General features: G+C 42.8%; 1 protein-coding gene across 1 annotated transcript in view; it reads left to right on the top strand.

Moving 5' to 3' along the window:
• Positions 1–2852: 2852 nt before the first annotated feature.
• USP50 (ubiquitin specific peptidase 50) overlaps positions 2853–22678 on the top strand; it is a gene marked incomplete at both ends in the record, with an annotated part of 40658 nt that continues 20832 nt past the window's right edge. The window contains 6 exons of the mRNA XM_084240509.1: positions 2853–2905; positions 7619–7813; positions 8070–8265; positions 13015–13224; positions 15535–15677; positions 20709–20841. Coding sequence (XP_084096635.1) covers positions 2853–2905; positions 7619–7813; positions 8070–8265; positions 13015–13224; positions 15535–15677; positions 20709–20841 — 930 coding nt within the window. The remainder of the gene's footprint in view (positions 2906–7618; positions 7814–8069; positions 8266–13014; positions 13225–15534; positions 15678–20708; positions 20842–22678) is intronic.

Genomic DNA, 22678 nt, shown 5'->3' with positions numbered 1-22678 from the left:
CAGTGCTTGTATAAATAAATAAATAAAATAAAATAAATAAATCTTTAAAAAAAAATTAGACAAGTTTAGAAAAGTTCCTGGATACAAGATCAACAAATGAATATGAATTATATTTTTTTCCAAAGATTTATTTATTGCATACAAGAGCTGGGGTACAGGCCAGAGGTGTGGGGGGTGAGAGGATTCACCAGAGACAGAGTGGGGAACAGAACAGGCAGATTCACCGAAGTGCACTGCTGAGGGGAGCAACGGGTGCAACAGGAGAGGTATGCTGTGACATGTGGGTAGCTCCCTGGCCGGCTGGGAATCGAACTCGTGCTGTAGTGGCTGCAGATAGCTTCATAGGTTGCGTCTTAACCCCTTGCACCACCAGGGAGGCCCAGAATTATGTTCTTACCTACCAATATCAAACATATCATGTTAACAAGATTCCTTTGATTATAAGAAACCGAAGGATTTGGGCAGGCTTCACTGACAAATTAGTGGGATGATAGGATTCAAGTCCTGCAGAACCACACAAAGGTGACTTCAAGAAGCACCTCTTTAGGGCCTCCCTGGTAGCGCAGCAGTTGAGTGCAGCACTGTGAAGCTGTCCACAGCCTCTGCAGCACAGGTTCGATTCCCAGCTGGCCAGGGAGATTCCCACATGGCTCAGCAGACCTTTCCTGTCTGGCCCACTGCACCCCTCAGCAGTGTATTTCAGTCCTTCTGCCTGTTCTGTTCCCTGCTCTGTCTTTGGTGAATTCTCTCACACTCCTGCGCCTCTGGCCTGTACCCCAGTGCTTGTATAAATAAATAAATCTTTAAAAAAAAAAAAAAGAAGCATCTCTTTAATGTAGAGTAACCAAATAAGGGATCAGGAAAAAAAAATAACTATAATAAAAATCAAAATCAACAGGCAACCACAAACCAGAGACATTCTGTAGGGGAGGAGGAGGGGAAAGAATCAGGACAGGGAGGGAAGAGCACAAGGGACTATGGTGATGGTGCACGGGGGAATTGGTGGTGGGAATTTCATGGGAAATCATACATTGCACAAAAATGAAGGATGATGTTTTATATATATATATATATATGTATATATATACATATAAAATTAAAAACAAAAGAAGCACCTCTTTGATTAGATAACAAACATCAAATATCTGCAAAATTTGGTCGTTCTAGTGCCAGGTTCCCTTTTCCAGGTGTCAAAGAATGATTGTTCTTAAAACTTATGTAGCCTGGGAAGGTATGTGTATGTTTTTTAATCATTTGTACTTAATTGGGAAACATACTATAACATATTCCAACATCTGCTTTTTTTTTTTAACCTGCCAGTATATCTCAAAGAGAAATTGATATTACAAATAAACCTATTAAATTCTTGTGTTTAACTTTTTAGTTTGAGATAATTGTGATCTTACAGTATTGTTGCAAGAATGATACAATGAATTCCAAGTATACCTTCACCCAGAGTCTCCAAATACTGGTTTGACTGCATCTGCTTCATATTTGCTTTATTACTCCCCTTTTCTTCCCTTCTTCATGTCTGTCGTTTTCCTGAACCATTGAAGAACATATTACATATATCAGGCCCCTTCATCCCAAAATACTTCAGCATGTATTTCCTAAGAACAAGGGCATTCAGTGCCCAATTTTATGAAATCCAAACGATTCAGCATAGATATAAAGCTATTCCTATATACAATCCATATTCACCAGTCCCAATAATGTTATATAGCAATTTTTTTTTCAGATCCAAGATCCAATCCAGAAGTAGGTATATTTGTCTTGTTTCTCTGGTTTCTTCTTAGCCTAGAATAATTCTCAGCTTTCATTTTTCTTGACATTGACAGTTTTGCAGTTTTTCTTTAATTTCCGCATTCATTTTACTTGATGCGCATTTAAGAAAAGACAAATTAGATTAACCCTCAAAATTTCTTTCTTTTACCTCCTCCCTTCATTTGTCCAGATTCTGAGTTAATTCAAAGGAAGAAAAGGCTGGTTTGAGAGGTCTTAAAGACCACTTCCTCAAACAGCCTTCTATCTCTTTTGTTCTCTGACCCCATTATCCAGACAGAGACCTGGGGACAGGGGATTCCTCTCTACATAAGTGATTTTTAAGCACAGTTTACTGTGAAGAAAATGAGGGCTCAGGAGATGTTGTGAGCTCTACTGCTTCTCAGCTTAGACATTCTTAGACGATAAGCCCTTTATACCTTGTGTGGCAGTAGTGTGTGTGTGTGTGTGTGTGTGTGCGCGTGTGTGTGTATGTGTGTATGCGCACACACCTATACCCCTTTGCACAATAGTTGATGACCATGAAGGGAAAGATTGCAGTCTATCCCAATGCTGTGCATTTCTGAAAGCAGCAAAATTCAGCTGCCTCTATCCCCAGAGTGAGAAAGAGTCCCTTGGGTGCTGGGAAAGGTTCAGTCACTAGGAGGGTACCCAGGATGAGTGCCCAAAAGGGCCAAATTGCCACAGTTCCACTGACTCAGGAGAGGTAAAGCTTTTATGACTGTGTCTAATACAGAAGAGAAGCTGAATGATGGAGGAAGAAAGTTGTATGTTCCCTTCATTCTCTGAAATCTAATTTTTTTGAAGTTTTTAGTAACCAAGTAGTATCTCCTGGCAACATGCTAGAATCTTGAGGGTGAATGGAAAGGATTATGATGTATGGAAAAGTCCAAGCTGGACTGGAGACTGAAGTACAGATGAAATCAGTGTGCAGATACTGAAAGGGGAGAAAAGCCATTGTTCATCACAAACAAAAAGAGCCAAAGCAAAAGGCTCAAAGAAGAAATGATGTTGAAAGGATTAAACGTAGTTCCTGAATAGAAGTGAAAGTCCATCACTGCTCCACTAAGATGACTTTGCGGCAGCCTTGCCCCTCAGATGACTTCCGTGTCTACTATGTCCTGTGAGCATCTATCTAGCACGGCTTTCTAATAAGCCTTCTGATAAGCTCAGTTGGGGATTAAGATTGATGGGAAGGGGCCATTCTCAAAGGCTTTAGGGACACACATTTTCAAGGGTCTCCTCAGGTTTGACCCATTGGAATTCCCCCCACAGGAAGGGAAGACCTTATTTAATATCCAGGTAATTGACATTCCTAAAGAGTCACAGTCCAGGGCCTCCCACAGCATCGGTAAATATAGTGAAAGTGACCAACAGTGAACATTTCACTTTTTCAAAATTATAAATAGCTGCTTCATGGACACCCATTTTTAAATGCTGTACATGGAAAGAAAAATCATAAAGAACATAGACATTAGGCTGCCTGGTGCAATGGTCACATCACAAAAGGAAGCTCCATGTGAGGCAAGGAGGACTCCTGGTAGTGCACTGTGTCCTCTGCAGGTCCAGGGGCTTCACACTTATTCTTTACCTCACAGTAAAGGACATCCTAGATATCACTTTTAGAAATGTTTAGGTTACCATTTTTTTAATAGAGGCATGTTTATTTATTTATTTGTTTGTTTGTTTGTTTATACAAGCACTGGGTACAGTCAGAAGCGCGGGAGGGTGAGAGAATTCACCAGAGCCAGAGCGGGGAGTAGAGCAGGCAGAAGGACCGAAGTACACTGCTGAGGGGAGCAGCGGGCGGCAGGAGAGGTCTGCGCGCCATGTGGGACCCTCCTCTGGTGGCCGGGTAGCAGCCGGGGATTGAACTGGCGCCGCCAGAGGCCGCGGGCAGCTTGGCAACCCAGCGCTCAACCACTGCGCCACCGGGGAGGCCCAGAAATGTTTAGGTTACCATTTATTAACTATGTAATAAGTGTCACACACCTTGTACCATTTAATCTAATCCTCACAAAAATCCCCGAAATTCAGAGTAGCATTATTCCTATTATACAGCTGGAAATAAATATGAGCCCCAGATCATATAAGTAGTAAGAGTCAGGATTTAAATGAAGATCTATGTTTTTATAAAGTCTGTGTTCTTAATCTTTCTCTCCCTCTGTGTTTGTGTATTTGTATGTATATACTTGTATATACATGTATAATATACACACATTAATCAAACACATTTTAAAATATTCTTTTAACATGTATATATTTTGTTTTCAGTGAGCCTATATGCCATGCACATGCACACACACACACACACACACACAGTTTTTTTTAGGAGAAAAAGATCCAATTCATTTTCAGGTACAAAAAAGGTCTGGATTTGAACGTTGCTAGTTGACTCTTTTTTCCACACCACCATCCCTTGTGTCACCTTGTCCCTTCCTCTTCCCCTCCTTTTAACCTCAGAGCAAGCTCTCAGGATGTTTGTTGTGTCCACTAGTTCTGGAAAGTATTTTATGTGGTAAATTATCTGTTATGTTAATGTCCAGTATTTATTTTTATGATGCTGACTTATTTTTTAAATAAAGATTGATTTATTTATGCATACGATAACTGGCATACAGGCCAGAGGTGTGGGGCGGTGAGAGAATTCACCAGAAAGAGTGGGGAGCAGAACAGGCAGATTGACTGAAATACACTGCTGAGGGGAGCAGTGGGTGAGTCAGGAGAGGTCTGCTGTGCCATGTGGGTAGCTCCCTGGCCGGGGGTCGAACTCATGCTGCTGTGGCCGTAGACAGCTTCATAGGTTGCGTCTTAACCCCTTGCACCACCAGGGAGGCCCCGATGCTGACTTATTTTGTTGCACATAATTCTCTCAAATCCCTTCCATGGTGTTACAATGATTGTAATTCATCCTTTCTTGTGGTGTGTATATTCCACATTTTCTTGATTCATTCATTCATTGAAGGAGATTTAGGCTGCTTGCAGGTTGTGGCTATGGTAAATAATCTTGTTGTGCATGTACTCCTAATATCTGATATAAATCCCAATAACTCTTGACTGATAGATGATTGATAGGTAGGTAGATAATTCCTTCTCTCTGCATACCATCACATATCACTTAGTGTATTACCATGGACAAATGACTAAGCCATTCAAACATATCTCACTACAAAATAAGATTTATATATAATTGTTCCTACCCTAAAGCATTATTGAAAACAATTCTAAGTACTTAGTATCTAAGGTCATAGCACCATGCCTATCTCAACCCATAATAGCTTTTGTTACTATTATTTCTAATAATTAAATCACTTGTCCAGAAAAAAAAAGGAAATACTCCAAACTATCAGAATTACTCAATAGCTCTTACAGAAAGCCATAAATTCTTTGTTTAAGCAGTTCAGAGTGGATGGCAGTCCTTTCAAATAAAGTGGTGGGCTTCCTTGGTGGTGGAAGGGGTTGAGTCGCAGCACTATGAAGCTATTGGCAGCCACTGCAGCACGAGTTTGATCCCTGGCCAGCCAGGGAGCTACCCACATGGTGCAGCAGACCTCTCCTGCCTCATCTGCTGCCCCCTCAGCTGTGTATTTCAGTCGACTGCCTGTTCTGCTCCCTGCTATGTCTCTGGTGAAACCTCTCACCCCCCCCCACACACCTCTGGCCTGTACCCCCCCATTCTTGTTTGCATAAGTAAATAAATCTTTTTTAAAAAATAAGGTGGTGGTGATCCACCTGGAGAAGTGTCAGAAAGCTACATCCACCCTAACTCAAGTGCAGAAGTACAGGTGCAGCTAGTTTGTTACTCCTGATCATCCTGAATATGTAAAATACCTAGATAGTGCAGTGAAACAACTGAAAGAAAGGTTAGATATCGTATTCAGCTAGAGTTCGCAGTAGTAATGTTTGGTTTTGTTGTAAGTTGCAGATCTCAGGTTTGTTTTTTTAATATGGAATGCTTTAAAAGTTTGAGTCTCTTCCTTGCTCAAGCTAATGCCTGTATTGTTTTAATTTCATGTAAGCACTGCTAACAAGCACAGATAGTTTTTATTTAGAGACACAATTTCTGCCTGCCTCATCCATAGTGGGAGCAATGCCTTTTTGGACTTCACCTTGGATGGTGATTGAAAACGCCACTTTCTTGATTAGAAGTAACTCTCCACTGAATATCTCTGCTCCTAATTACATCCACTGGGAGTAACGCAGTCTCTGAAGAGACCTGCATGCCTATTAGTAATTTGCAGGCAAAGATGTCTGGGAACAGGACTATCTCACCTTATTTTTTTCCCTTTTTCTTGGAAAGACAATGCTTTTGTTGACATTTCCCATTCCATTTTAAAAGGGGGAAACCTCTGTTGGGTCTGCCATCAAACACCTGCACTGTCCTTGATAGTGGCAGAGGATGCACCAAATAGAATGTTACTGGCTCATGGCTTTGAGATGATTTCCAGCGCTTATAACAAGAACTTTAGAGTGGAAATTGCTGAGTCCTCTCTTCTACCTTATTGCACTAATTGGCTTCACATGGTTTCCAGTCACTCTATGCTTTCCCGCTAACCTGGGACATCCTCTGGAAGAGGTCCTTTCTGGCACCCAAGGTCCCAACATAATTCCACTAAAAATGGGGAACCTGACTCTTGAGTAGATGCTTTTAAGGTAAGGTCTTCATAAAAAGGGGGAAACATGAAACTGGATAAAGAAACCCCGTTCCAAGTGGAGTTGGGAAGCTGTGAAGGGCGGGGTCTCACACACCTGCCTCTACTCTGCAGCTCTTAGAGGCCTCGGCGCAGAGGCATGAGGCCCAGGCGTGCAGCCAATGAGAAACTGCCTCAGCCTCAACGACCTTCTATTCAAAACAGTCCTTCCCAATTTCCCCTTAGAGCCTTATTAAAGCTGCTGCTTTTTGCCACCTCCAACTTGCCTGTTTCCCCATAGTTGTTTGTCCCGGAGTAGCAATTTCTCTGCACTTTTGGAATAACCTCAGTTTGATGAGCTGAAGACCTTGTCTAAAACGCGATTTCTCTGCACTTCTGGAATAACCTCAGTTTGACAAAGGAAGACTTTATTTCATTTCAAGGTTGACGGTATTTAAAATTTTGAACATTTGTGTTTTTAGCCAAGCAGTTCTAGGACTCTAATAGGCTGAAGCTTTCTGTTCTCTTGTGATGGTATTATGATGAAACTTTTATCTCTATCTTGTTTGATTGCAGATACTATTCAGAGTTTAATAGTAAGTAATGCAATTTTGCTTATTTTCTAATTATATTCATTGAGATAAAGTTGGTTTGCATAATTGTATTTGGTTTAGGGGTTACAGGTTCAAATCTCAATTGTATGTTTTCACACCATGCCGGCCACCAAAGCCCCAATAATCCTCCACCAAGGTCTCCATCTCCCACCTAGCCACCCAAGTAATGCAATTTTGAATTCCAGGTTTGAAAAGTTCTGTACTAGGTAGGGAATTTTTTTTAAAGGTTTTATTTATACAAGAGCTGGGGTATAGGCCAAAGGCGCGGTAGGGTGAGAGAATTCACCAGAGAGAGTAGGGAGCAGAACAGGCAGGCAGACCGAAGATATTGCTGAGGGGAGCAGCGGGCGAGAGAGGAGAGGTCTGCTGCGCCATGTGGGAATCTCCATGGCAGGCCAGGAATCTAACCTGCGCTGCAGAGTCTGCAGACAGCTTCATAGCGCTGCGCCACCAGGGAGGCCCCCTTGTTAGGGAATGTATTGGGTGGAAGTCTTAGAACTTTTGTGTCTTGAGGTTGAGAGGGCCTTAACAGCCATTTGAATGTATTTTTTCTCAAAATGCTTTGCTTTCCTTCCCGCTGGCCCCACACAGTGCAGAGTGCACAGATAACTACGATCCCTTTCCAGCTAAGGAGGCTGATGAGAACCGGCCCCACTTCCAGGGGGTGACTGGCCTGCGGAACTTGGGCAACACCTGCTACATGAATGCCATCTTACAGTGCCTCTGCAGCGTCTCGCCGCTGGTGGAATATTTTCTCTCCGGAAAGTACATCACCTCTCTTCAAAAGTAAGACCATTTCCATCCCTAGCAGCCCAGCCCACATACCCTCCCCTGCCCCCCAAGATGTGGCTGGGGCAGGAACCCCTGGCCTCCCTCTTCAGGGCAAAACAAGTCAGCAGTGCCCCAGGTAGCCTTTCTAGGGTGAGGAAAGTGGGCAGGTCAACCAAGAAGTGAATGAAGCTTCATTTTCAGTCTGAAGCTACTCTCTTGAGTTAGTGTCTTCCTTCACCAGCCAGAAATAATGCTCCTTCCTCCTTCCCAGGGACTGCAGTGAGGTCGCCACTGCCTTTGCCTACCTGATGACAGACATGTGGCTTGGGGACTCAGACTGTGTCTCACCGGAAATATTTTGGTCAGCTCTTGGCAACCTGTACCCTGCATTTATGAAAAAGAGGCAACAAGACGCCCAGGAATTCTTGATTTATGTTCTGAATGAACTTCATGAAGCTCTGAAAAAGGTAAGTGCAATTAATGGCCTTTGAAATCAGATAGCCTTCCGCTTTATCAGCAACTTTTTCATTCTTTTGTTCAGTCAACTGCCTATTTTGTGCCACACACAAGTACAGGAGGGGGTGGTTGGGGATGGGGGAGGACTCAGGTTATTTAAATAGTTTGTATTTGCCAAACTTAGCTGATCATCAGGATTACCTGGGACACTGCACAAGTGAGGGCTGATTCTTAGGCCCTCCCTCCGGTGATACTGAATCAGAAAGTCTGGGCCTGCCTTCTGAGAAAGCTAACTTGGTGTTGCCAGTGGATCTGCAGCTGTGGGATCCAGTCATCTAGTTCCCTTCGCAAATAACTGTTGCAGTGTCTGAAATACTGAGATGGACATCTTGGGCTGGGGGTATTCACAGTGGGGGCGCCCCCTTACCCGACCCCCAAGTTCAGAGTGTTGGGTACCTTGGTGGCAGCTATGTACCCACAAAGTGGGTCAAAGTGCTTGAGTGCATGCAGCCTCCCTCCCTCCCTCCCTGTACTCTGCTGTGCTTATTAGCTGATCGACTGATCGCTGAATTCTAGGAAGCTTTCACTCTATTTGACAAAGATGGCAATGGAACCATCACAACAAAGAAACTTGGCACTGTCCTGAGGTCACGCAGCAGCACCCAAATGCAGAATATCAACTAAGTGGGCACTGATGGTAATGGCAACATTGCCGTCTCAGGTTTTTTTTTTTTTTTTAAAGATTTATGTATTTATGCATACAGGAGCTGGGGTACAGGCCAGAGATGCGGGGGGGTGAGAGGATTCACCAGGGACAGAGCGGGGAACAGAACAGGCAGACTGACAGAAATACACTGCTGAGGGGAGCCACGGGCGAGACAAGAGAGGTCTGCCTCACGATGTGGGTTGCTCCCTGGCTGGCTGGGGATCAAACTCGTGCTGCAGAGGCTGCGGATTGCTTCATAGTGTGGTGCTTAACCCCTTGCACCACCAGGGAGGCCCCAGCTTCTGAGGTTTTTTAACTGTGATGGCTAGAAAAATGAAACATAGGGAAGGAGAAACCCATGAGGCATTCCAAGTCTTTGATAAGGTCAGCAATGGTTACGTCACTGCCGCACAACTACAATGTCACATCCTGACAAACAGGAGAAAAACAGATGCTGAGAGCAGCAGATACCCATGGGAGTAGGCGATGACAAATCAGCTGAAGAATTCACACAGGTGGTGACTGCAAAATCAACACCTCCTTTCAGCTCCCTTTTCCCTTCTAGAAGAATCAAGTTGACTATTTTACCTATCTCTTGCAAAAAAACCAGTAAATTTACTCATCCTGTTTCTATAGCAAAACTGAATGTCAAAAGTACAATCTCTGCACACACAATACCACTTGTATTAGTGGGGGGTCCTGTTCCCTAAAGATGAAGTGACATCAGTTTTATTTATTTTAAAGATATTTTTTATTTTTGTGTAGAACAACTGGGGTGCAGGCCACAGGTTGAGGGGGAGAGGATTCACCAGAGACAGTGGGAAACATAACAGGCAGACTGACTGAAATACACTGCTGAGAGGAGCAGCAGGTGAGACAGGAGAGGTCTGCTGTGCCATGTGGGTCAGCTCCCTGGCTGGGGATCGAACTTAAGTTTCAAGTGACATCAGTTTTACCATGTAAATACTCATACTGCCTTAACATGGACTCAGTAGTGGACATCCTGCAGCTGATTTGCTGATGATGCCCAGGCTGTTTGGGCTGGCCAGTTATATGCATGCAGCTCGACCACTGAGCTCAGGCAGGCATTTGTATTAAAAAGAAAACATGAAGAAGCAAATTCCCAACTTAGGTGGATTCTAGTCAGCTTGTTAGCATAAATGACAGCCGGTTTACTGAAAATTAACATTTAATTTTACCGGGCCTCCCTGGTGGCACAGGGGTTAAAGACACAGCGCGCTATCAAGCTATCACCAGCCACTGCGGCACGAGTTCATGCCCTGCCAGCTAGGAAGCAACCCACATGGCACAGCAGACCTCTCCTGCTTTGCCCGCTGCTCCCCTCAGCATTATATTTCAGTAGATCCACCTGTTCTGCTCTCCACTCTCTGGTGAATCCCCTCTCCCCCCAGCACCTCTGGCCTGGACTCAAAAAATTTTTTTGGTTTACCTAAGATTCTAGGGAGGAACTTGAAGGGTAAAATGTCTAACAGCAGCCCCACTAACAGGATGGTCCTCTTGTGCCCCAATCCATGGCGACCATGACATGCCCTGGTGACAGGCTTGAGTGTTTGAGGCTGCTCCATTGTACTAGAGTGTGTGGGGGACAGCCTGTCACCATTCATACAGGCTTTTAAAAATTCTTTTATATATTTTTTACATCATTTTTCATTTTTGCACAATGTATGCATTTTCATCTTGCTTATATTCCCACCCCCCTTTTTTGGACCCTAATCCCTTCTCCCCTTCCGCCCCCGGGCCTCCCCATCCCCCGCCAACCCAGTGTGTCTCTGGTTTATAGTTTCTTGTTGATTTTGATTTTTACTTTACTATAATTAGTCTTTTTCCTGGTCCCTTACTTAGGTTTTCTAGATTCCTGCTATGAGTGAGACCATCCAGTATTTTTCTTTTTCTTTCTGGCTTATTTCACTCAGCATGATCCCTTCCAGCTCCATCCATGAAGCATCTTTGGACTGTTTTTAAAACCTGACCCATGATTTGCTGCCAATAGAGTTGACTGTTGACTTCAGCACAACCATCCACACTGCTATTTAAGAAATTATAATTTATACCCATTTTAAATTGTCAGCACTAGTTGGTTTTTTTTTTTTACCAATTAAAGGCAATTTACCTAATTTGAAATCCATTTTATTTATGAAAAATATATTCCTCGTGAAATAATGTATGGAACTTAGCAACTTAAATGTTGAGGACTACAAACCCTTGGAAATATTCAGCTTAGTAGCCAATGAAAGGATATATACACTGCAAAGTGTTCTTCACTGAAAAGGCCCAACCCAAGTTCTTAATTGCATTCGGGCATACATTTAGTAAAACCTGAAATTGCCAGTAACTATGGTTTTATAAGACTCACTGCCTTCGTCCTTGATGTGAGAGCCACACTCTGGGAAGATATGTCCTTGATTTTTATGCAGTGTCCCTGTGCTGATGTTAGCTCACCTCAGGTCTAACATTTGGGAAATACTTCTCATAGAAGTTCACAAATGATAGTAAGCATTCTCACCTGCAGTTTCATTTTTCATTTTTACTGACAAGGTAAGCTAGAGAGGCAGGTGGTGGTCAGTAAAAATCACTTAGATCTTCATGTACAGCCAATATGAAGTAATTAGCCTTCTATTCCCAAGGCGAAACTTGGAATTCGAGTTAGGGTGGAAGACCTTGCAGCGGATGTAATGGAAGAAGCAAGTGCACAGCCCCAAGTTAGAGCTGCATGTGGGGCTGAGGTGTCTCCAAGATGTAAACAGCAGGTATTGAATAAGATTGATGAGAAAAATAAATACCGCTTCCTGGTTAGAGTCACTGTGTGGATTTGCATGTTCTCATATCTTTGTGGGTTTCCCGACTCATTGCAAAGTGTGCAAACTAGGCTCATCAATGTGTCTAAATTGTTCCAGTCTCTAGGTGTGGGTGTGGCCATCCTGTCCAGGCCTACTTCCCTGGGAATTGAATGATCCCCAAGCACCTGAGAAAGTCTCTGGTCACCAGTGACCCTGAACTGGAATAGGTGGAAGATGAATGAATATAAATGACTGTTTAGTGTTAGAAGTATTTGGGGTCTTAGAAGTTTGGTGATGCTTTTGTGACCAGAAATATGCCACAAGAACTTAACTTTTTTTTAAAGATTTATTTATGCATACAAGAATTGGGGTGCAGGCCGGAGGTGTGGGGGGTGAGAGGATTCACCAGAGACAGAGTGGGAAGCAGAGCAGGCAGATCTACTGAAATACACTGCTGAGGGGAGCAGCAGGTGAGACAGGAGAGGTCTGCTGTGCCATGTGGGTTGCTCTCTGGCGGGGGATCGATCTTGTGTTGCAGTGGCTACAGACTGCGTCTTAACCCCTTACGCCACCAAGGAGGCCCTAACTTAACTTTCTATCAAGCAGCCTGTCGTCAGATTGGTTTCACTATAAATCATTTTGCTAGAAGTCAGTTTCCAAGTACTGAATGTCGACATTAAGTGAGGATTCACTGTCTTCTACTGAGGCTATAAAGTCCTTGAAAAGTCAAGGTGTTAAAAAAAAAAAAAAAAAAGTCAAGGTGTGTTCCCTTAAGGAGGGGAATGACTGAATTTACAGAAACCACACATAATACATACTGTTAAGAAAATCTTGGGCCTCCCCGGTGGTGCAGCGGTTTCACGCTGGGCTGCGAAGCTGCCCGCAGCCTCTGCAGCGCTGGTTCAATCCCCGGCTGCTGGGCAAGGGTCCCACATGGCGCGCAGACCTCTCCTGCCGCCCGCTGCTCCCCTCAGCAGTGTACTTCGGTCCTTCTGCCTGCTCTGCTCCCCGCTCTGGCTCTGGTGAATTCTCTCACCCTTCCGCGCTTCTGACTGTACCCAGTGCTTGTATAAATAAATAAATAAATCTTTTAAAAAAAAATTGTTTCTAAAAAAAAAAAAAAGAAAATCTTTATTGTCTAATCATGAAGTGGGTTGAGGTAGCAGTGTTTCATTCCGAGGGGAAAACCTTTGTTTTTTTTTTTTTTTTTTTTATAACCAAGAATTGATTTGGGGCAAATTTATGTCTTGATTTAGTACCACCGAAGACGATCATATGAAAAAGGATCGATTCCAAGATGCTGCAGGAAGATGATTGCCAATGAGTCCTCCATCATCACCCGGCTGTTTGAAGGGCAGCTCAATTACAGCATCGTGTGTCTGAAGTGTGAGAACTGCACCTACAAGAATGAGGTCTTCACAGTCCTCTCCCTCCCCGTTCCATCTGAGTATGAATGTGCTCTTCAGGTAGGGATTTTTTTTTTTTTTTTGTGCTCTACTGCCCCAGTTCTTTTGTGTTTTTTTTTAATATTTTTTTATTTTAACATTTATCATTTCTTACATTTTTTTAGACAATATTTGCTTCCCCCCACCCCCCCCCAGTTGTAGTCCCCATAGAATCTCCTTCCCCAAGGCACCCGCACACCATCACCACAGTCCCCTGTGCTCCTCCTCCCTCCCTCTCATCCCTCTCCCTCCTCCTCCCCTGCAGGATGTCTCTGGTTTATAATCGTCTGTTTTTGCTTTGCTGTGTTTTGTACTGTTATTATTTTTTTTACACTGATATCTTACTTGGTTCCCCTATATTCCTGCTATAAGTGAAGGTAGGGATTTTTTTAAGGCTTTATTTTAACTTTATTTTTTGTCAGTCATTACATGTCTGAAACTTTGGGGTTGCATGAGTATGCCTCCGTAAGTGCTTCTCTCACCCTCCACCAAACTCCCCCACCCCACAGTGCCCTTCATCCCCTCCCTTAACCGCATCTTCTCCCATTCCCCTTGGTGAACATGGTATTTTTTTGCAAAGCCTCAGAATTGTTGTTGCTGTGGTTTGCCAGTATATGCTTTTTTTTTTTTTTAAAGATTTATTTATTTATTTATACAAGCACTGGGTACAGTCAGAAGCGCAGGAGGGTGAGAGAATTCACCAGAGCCAGAACGGGGAGCAGAGCAGGCAGAAGGACCGAAGAACACTGCTGAGGGGAGCAGCGGGCGGCAGGAGAGGTCTGCGTGCCATGTGGGACCCTCGCCGGTGGCTGGGGATCGAACCTGCACTGCAGAGGCTGTGGGCAGCTTCGCAGCTCAGCACTCAACCGCTGCGCCACCAGGGGAGGCCCATCAGTATATGCTTTTGTTTTATTTATATTCGTAGATAAGTGAAATCATCTGATATCTGCCTTACATTTCTGACTTATTTCATTAAGCATTATCACATCAAAGGCCATTCTTTTTGCCCCAAACGGCATATTTTGACTTTTTAAATTGTTGAGTAGTGTTCCAGTGAATATTCTTTCTTTATCCAGTCATTTGCTGCTGGGTAGTTAGGTTGGGTCCATGACTTGCTAATCGTGGGTAATGCTAACATAAGTCATTTCATATTAGTTTTTGTGTGCTTTGGGTATGTACACCTAGCACAGGTATTGCTGGATCATGTGGTGTTTCCATTTTATTTTTTATTTTTATTTATTTTTAAAGATTTATCCATTCATACAAGAGCTGGGGTACAGGCCAGAGGCACAGGAGGGCAAGAGGACACACCAGAGACAGAGCAGGGGACAGAACAGGCAGACTGACCAAAATACATTGCTGAGGGGAGCAGCAGGCGAGGCAGGAGAGGTCTTCTTCACCACGAGGGTATCTCCCTGGCTGGCTGGGAATTGAACCCACACTGTAGAGACTGCAGATGGCCTCACAGCGCTGTGCTCAACCCACTGTGCCACCGGGGAGGCCCTCCATTTTATTTTTTAAATGTACCTCCATACCACTTTCCATAGAGGCTGTACCAAATTGCGCTTCCACCAGCAGTGTAGGAGAATTCCTTTTTCTCTACATCCTTGCCAACATTTGTTGTTCCATTCTTTCCTGGATATCTTTTGTCTTTCTCTACCTGACTCTGGGTTTTCTCAGAGCTGTTTCCCACATTTTCTGTTGTTTTTTTTTTTTTTTGGTGGGACCCTCGCCGGTGGCCAGGGATCGAACTGGCGCTGCAGAGGCTGCGGGCAGCCTCGCAACCCAGAGCTCAACCGCTGCGCCACCAGGGGAGGCCCTGTTTTCCACATTTTCTAAGTATGAAGGGGGCTGCTTTATAACTTTTAAAAAACTTAAAAAAAAAAATTGTAGTTCCATAGCAATGTCTTGTGGAAAAGTAACATAGAGCCAAAATTACTATTGACAAGCTGTATTTCTAAATGTTCTCAATAAAACAACCTCATTGTAATCTTGAAAAGTTTATTCAACTTGTATATTGAGATGGCTTGGTATATGTATTTATATTTTCTTGCAATATTTTATGGCCCTACCTCGTCTGGTGGTCTGTAGGCACAGAGATTAAAATGGGATGGCTCTAGTTCATTCACTGGGAAGGCAGCCTCTCCTTTGCCAGGGAGAGTTTATCCCTCTCCAGGCTGCTACGATGACATTGGTATCGCCTAGACTTGTTGACTTTGAGAAACGTCCTGAGAATTACATTTCCATAGAGCTTCCAAAATTTTAATATAACAGAAACCTAGGTTGCAGTTGATCCAGTTTGCTCACAATTTTTTTTTTTTTTCTCAACAGGACTGTCTCCAGTGTTTTTTTCAACAAGATACACTGACCTGGAACAACCAAATTTATTGCTCCTTTTGTGAAACCAACCAAGAAACAGCTGTAAGAGCCAGTATTTCCAAAGCACCAAAAATAATTATCTTTCACTTAAAAAGGTATGGATTTTGATATATTGGAGCTTTTTGGGGAAAAACTTAATTGAGATATGATTCACATACCATAGAATGGACACATTTTAAGTGTATATTTCAGTGCTATTTGGTATGACATTAATTTTGTAAAACCTGTGGTAACATCTATATAATATAAAATTTTAACCATTTTGCATACAGTTCATTGGCATTAATTGCATTCACCATGTTGTGCAATAATCACTACTGTTTCCAAAAACTTTTTCATCATTCCAAACAAACTCTGTAACCATTAAGCAATAACTCCCTATTCTTCTTCCCCCAACCCCTGGCAACTTTTTTTTTTTTTTTTTTTTTTTTTTTTTTATAGAGGCATGCTTTATTTATTTGTTTGCTGGTTTGTTTGTTTGTTTTGTTTATACATGCACTGGGTACAGTCAGAAGCACGGGAGGGTGAGAGAATTCACCAGAGCCAGAGCGGGGAGCAGAGCAGGCAGAAGGACCGAAGTACACTGCTGAGGGGAGCAGCGGGCGGCAGGAGAGGTCTGCACGCCATGTGGGACCCTCCTCTGGTGGCCGGGGAGCAGCCGGGGATCGAACCGGCGCCACAGAGGCCGCGCGCAGTTTCGCAACCCAGCGCTCAACCGCTGCGCCACCGGGGAGGCCCGCCCCTGGCAACTTTTAATCTGTTTCTATAAATTTGCCAATTCTAGGTCTTTCCTATAAATGGAATCATAAAATATTTGTCATTTTTGCTGGCCAGATTCACTTAGCATAATGTCTTTTAAGTTCATCCATGTTGTGATATGTCTTTATTCATTCCTTTTTATGGCTGTATGTCTATCATATTGTATTTGTTCTTCTTTAGATGGAAAATTGGCACTCAGTCACTTTGAGTACTTTTTAAAAAATGCATTTCCTGGTCCCACCATTAGGGATCCTGATTCTGGAGTCTAAGCAGTTTAATTTGTAATATATATTTTTTTAATAATCCCCCCCCAACTTTTTTTTTTTTTTTAAAGATTTATTTATTTATTTATTTAGACAAGCACTGGGTATAGTCAGAAGCGTGGGAGGGTGAGAGAATTCACCAGAGCCAGAGTGGGGAGCAGAGCAGGCAGAAGGACCGAGGTACACTGCTGAGGGGAGCAGCGGGTGGCAGGAAGAGGTCTGCGCGCCATGTGGGACCCTCCTCCGGTGGCCGGGGAACGGCCAGGGAGCAACTGGGGATCGAACCGGCGCTGCAGAGGCTGCTGGCAGCTTCGCAACCCAGCGCTCAACCGCTGCGCCACCGGGGAGGCCCGCCCCCCCCAACTTTTAAAAGTTTAAAATCTACAGAAAATTTTAATATATTATGGATACTCATGTACTGTTCACCTAAAATCTTCATTATTTGGTGACTCTGCCACATTTTTTTTCCCACTTTCAAGTTCTGTTTCTCACTTACTCCTTCCATTCCTTTTCTCTTACTAGCTGAGCCAGTTGCAGTAAGAGGCAAATACCATGGCATGTCATGCTTAAATACTTCGGCATGTATTACCTGAGAATAAGAACATTTTTCTATAATCGCACCTTATGTCAAAAATTTAACAATTATCACCCAAGATACAGTACATATCTAAGTTGCTCCCCTCCCAGATATATCTTTCAGAACTTTTTGCCCAATCTAGCATTGAATCAAGGGCCATATATTGCATTTGCCTGTCTCTTTAGTCTCTATTTTAATCTACAATAGTCCTTTCTCCTTTTTTATATATTAAAGTTTTTCCCCCCACATATTGAGTGTTTGAAGAACCCACTGTTTATATTATGTTCCAGGTCCAGATTTATCTAATTGTTTCCTTATGCTTATATTCAAGGTAGACTTTTTTTAAAGATTTATTTTTATTTATGCATACAACAACTTGGGTATAGGCCAGAGGTGTGTGTGGGGTGGTGTGGGGGGGGGGTGTAAAAGAATTCACCAGAGTGGGGAGCAGAACAGGCAGATCTACTGAAATACACTGCTGAAGGGAGCAGCAGGCGAGACAGGACAGGTCTGCTGTGCCATGTGGGAAGCTCCCTGGCCAGGTTGAACTCATGCTGCAGTGGCTGGTGATAGCTTCATAGTGCTGTGACTTAACCCTTTGAGCCCCTAGGGCGGCCCCCAAGGTAGACTTCTCAAAACAAGAATTGGGCATAGGTGATGTTACATACTTGTCTTCACATTGTATCAGGAAGGACATAGTTAAATTTTGTGTCATTATTAGTGATACTCTTTTATTTCTTAGTTAATGTAGTATCTGTGAGATCTTGCCATATATAGGTTTAGTTTCCACACTTTAGTATCACTCTGGACTCATGGACATTTTAAAATGTAATGTTCTCATCACTATTCTTTTTCTTTTTTTTTTTTTTTAAAGATTTATTTATATAAGAACAAGGGTACAGGCCAGATGTGTGGGAGGGTGAGAGGATTCACCAGAGACAGAGCAGGGAGCATAACAGGCAGATTGACTGAAATATACTGCCGAGAGGAGCAGCGGGCGAGACAGGAGAGGTCTGCTCGCCATGTGGGCTGCTCTGCGGCTGGCAGGGATTGAACCAGCGCTGCAGAGGCTGCAGAGAGCTTCACAGCATGTGCTCAACCACCTGTGCTACCAGGGAGGCCCACTGTCATTTTTCTTGATATTCAAATTACTCAAATAGGCTAGTGGGAGCCCCTTCAAGTCAACTCCTGTGACCCCATTAGTGAGTTTGTTTAGGCTTATTAGATTGATGGCGCTGGAAGGGATCATGCTCAGCGAAATAAGCCAAAAAGAAAAAGAAAAATACCGGATGGTCTCACTCATAGCAGGAATCTAGAAAACTTAAATAAGGGACCAGGAAAATGAATATAAGAAAGTGAAAATCAAAATCAACAAAAAACTATGAACCAGAGACACTTTTTGGGGGATGGGGGGCGGGAGGGGAAGGATTGGGGTCAGAATGGGGTGTTTGCGATTGTATGGGGGAATATAAAAATAAAATTTAATATTAAAAAAAAACCTGATGAAATAGAAAAGTTATATGTAAACTGTGTTTTTTAATTGAGTTTTAAAAACAGTTTTATGCTATGAAATGCAGCATATTTTAAAAGTAATAAAGAAAGTGGGTCTTTAAAAACAAACAAAAAAAAGATTGTAATTACATATATAAATTTATCCTTTTCAGGTGTTCTGTGAATTTTTTAAATTTTTTTTTCTTTTTTGCATTGAAGAACTGGGGTGTAGGCTAGAGGTGTGAGGGATGAAAGGATTCACGAGACAAAGTGGGGAGCAGAGCAGGCAGATTTATGAAATACATTGCTGAGGAGAGCAGTGGGCGAGGCAGGGTTAGTTCCCTGTCTGGGGATCGAACTCAAGCTGTAGCCATGATAGTGCTGAGACTTAACCCATAGGCCACCAGGAAGGCTCCCAGTTCTGTGAATTTTGACAAATACACACAGTTGTGTAACCATCACAGCCAACAAATTATTTGCATTACCCCTAAATGTTTTCTCATCTCCTACATAATCAATCTCCTCTCCTGATCTCAAGCCCTGGAAACTTCTGATTTTCATCCTTGTTTTGCCTTTTCTAGAATGTCCTCTGTGAAACCATATGTAGCCTTTGAGTTTGGCTTTTTTCATTTAGCATAATGTTTCTGAGATTATCCCATGCTGTGGCTGCAGTAGTAGTGGTTCCTTCCTTATTGCTGTGTAATTTTCCCTTTTATGAATGTACACAATTGGTTAACATTCACCAGTCAATGAACATTTAGGTTTTAAGTTTGGGACAGATGTGAATAGAGCAGCTCAAATACAGTTTTTTATGTGCATGTCTTCATTTTCTTGAGATCATATCTAGGCACAGTCTCTGTGATACTGCCTTAATTTTTTCAAACAAGATTTCTTGCTTTTTGGCACAAGACTATCTCTGGTTCCCTAGTCATTCCCCTGGCCAAGACCTAAATCATAATGGACATACTTTATTTTTTGAAAGGTTCCTGGGCAATTGTAATATGAACTCAGATTTGGGAAGTGCTGATCTATAAACAAATGGAGAATGTGACAAGATTTTCTTTTTTTTTTTTTAAGATTTATTTATGCATACAAAAGATGGGGTATAGGCCAGAAGTGTGGAGGGTGAGAAGATTTATCAGAGACAGAGTGGGGAGCAGGACAAGGGGACTGACTGAAATACACTGCTGGGGGAGCAGTGGACGAGTCAGGAGAGGTCTGCTCCACCATGTGGGTCAGCTCCCCGGCCAGGGATCGAACTTGTGCTGCAGTGGTTGGTGATAGCTTGATAGCACTCTTTAAACCCTGCGCCACCAAGGAGGCCCCTAAGATTTTCACAAGACCTTTTAAAACCTCATAGCTCTAAGACGGCATGTTGTCAAGACAATGTGCTGAAACCAAGACATGGCGAAGCTGTATTAGCTGCTCAGCATGGACAGCATCTGCTGAGTGGAGTCTTCAGGAAGTTACCACTATTATTTCTACTTCCCTGGGTCTTGAGAGCCTGGCTTTGTCCTTTCCATGTTGATTCTGTATTGTCTTACTCCGTGCCCCCTCCAGTTTCAGTTTTGGTGAGGTTTGTGGATGTAGAGTTTTAAAATATATGTAGGGCCTCTGTGGTGACGCAAGGGGTTAAGACGCAACCTATGAAGCTATCCGCAGCCGCTGCAGCACAAGTTTGATTCCCGGCCAGCCAGGGAGCTACCCACATGGCACAGCAGACCTCGCCTGTATCACCTGCTGGTCCCCTCAGCAGTGTATTTTGGTCAATCTGCCTGTTCTGCTCCCCACTCTGTCTCTGGTGAATCCTCTCACCCCCATACCTCTGGCTTATACCCCAGCCTCTTGCATGCATAAATAAATCTTTAAAAAATAATAAAATATATGTAGATCGGCAGGGTGGGGAGAAGTGATTTATGTACAGATCTGCACAGAATAATATTTCCAAGAAATTACTTTTAGCTGTATTGGAATTTATCAAATATGTGGGCTTCAGTCATGATTCACGATCTTTTTATTTCACACACTCTCTCCAGGTTTGACATTCTGGGTACAATGAAAAGAAAACTGAGAACACATATTCATTACCCGCTCACTAACTTGGACCTTACTCCTTACATCTGTCCAGTTTTTCGGAAACATCCTAAGTATAACCTCTGTGCAGTGGTGGTGAGTAAAACATTGAAACTATTGAAAATATTTAACACAAATTTAAAGAAAACTAGAATGATATGCTGGAATACCGACTCCTGTCTTTCCCTGACTTCTCCTGTTTTCTCCTTGCGAAAAAAAACAAAATACAGAGGCTGGAAACTTGCTGCTTTGACCTAGAATGTAGAGCAGTGAAAGAATAAAATGCCCTCTCCAGTGCCTCTCACTTCCCTTCACCCAGTGGCTATTTCAGATCTAAGGATATTCACTAATTGTGCCCTCAGGACAGCAGGTTCATTCCAAGAGCTTTATGTTGAATGGTCAGGAGCTACTTTGTGGCCAAGCCTCCAAACACTGGGCGCTTAATAGTTACAAGACTCACTGGCTGTACACACCAAGTCCTCGGGAAACTCTGCTGGTTCCTCTTGGCTCTAAATCAGTGATTGTCAGGCCTCCCTGCTGGCGCAAGGGGTTAAATCTCAGCACCATCAAGCTATCACCAGCCACTGAAGCATGAGTTTGATCCCAGGGAGGCCCCATATATTTTTAAATTAGTGTTTTCACAGTCTTTAGAGAGACACCTAGAAGAGAATTGCTGGATCATATGATAGTTCTCTTTTTAATTTCTTGAGGAACCGCCATACTGTTTACCATTAGGACTGCACTGATTGACTTTCTTACCAACTGCATTTTGTAATCTATTGTATCTATTATCATTTCTCCTGTTACTGGGCAATGAGGTTGTTTCCAATACTTTGCTTTAAAAATACAAATAATTTTGTTGAATGCACTGCATATGCTAACACATGGAACTGTGTGTATGTTTTCCCAGACTACATTTTTGAACTACTGACCTAAAACTCTTCTTAAATCTATTAACATAGCCAGTGGGATTGATTTTCTACCTTTTGCTTTTCTTTTTTTTTTTGCTAAAATGTTTGTATGTTTACATCTGTTTTCACAAGTGAGAAATCTAACTTTCTGTCACTGTCCTTTCTGTCTTCTAGCCTCATAAAATGTGTTGGTCATTGTCTTCTATTCCTTGGCACAGTTCCTATGAGATAAAAATAACCTGTTTCTTGAAAGTCTGGTGAAATTAAACAGGAAAACTACCTGGTCCTAGAATTTTTATTCTTCATGGGTAGTTTTTATAACGTTGGCTCAATTTCCTTTAGTCATGATAGGTTGATCGACCTTATCTTTGGTTAAAAATAAACTTTATTGAACTAAAACCAATATGCAGAAAACTTCAAATCATGTGTGTAAAACTCAGTGAATTGTCATATAGTGAACATGTCCAGGTAACTAGAACATAGTTCGGATATATATGGCCATGCCTGTGTGCCTTCTGACATGAGAATCCACACTGTGGACACGATAAGTTTTCTTACTTTTATCCTTATAGGATATGGAATGACACAGTATTACTTTTTTTAAAAAAAGATTTATGCACACAAGAACTGGGGTGTAGGCGAGAAGCATGGGGGGTGAGAGGATTCACCAGAGAAAGAGTGGGGAGCGGAACAGGCAGATCTACTGAAATACACTGCTGAGGGGAGCAACAGGCGAGTCAGGAGAGGTCTGCTGCGCCATGTGGGTAGCTCCCTGGCAGGGGATGGAACTCATGCTGCAGTAGCTGCTGATAGCTTCATAGTGCTGAGACAACTCTTTCTGCCACCAGGAAGGCCCCAGATACTCTTGTATCTGGCTCCTTTGGCCCCAAATTATGCTAACTTTCATATTGTCGCATGTGTCATAGTTCGTTCATTCTCATTGCTGTATGTATTCCACTGTGTGAAAAGACAACAATTTACTTTTATGGGCATTGGGTAGTTATTGCCTGTGAGGAATATTG

The sequence above is a fragment of the Talpa europaea genome (assembly GCF_964194135.1).
Source record: "Talpa europaea genome assembly, chromosome: 8".
NCBI lineage: Eukaryota > Metazoa > Chordata > Mammalia > Eulipotyphla > Talpidae > Talpa > Talpa europaea.
The sequence above is the reverse complement of the archived record's forward strand: the minus strand, read 5'-3'. Positions and strand labels throughout refer to the sequence as shown.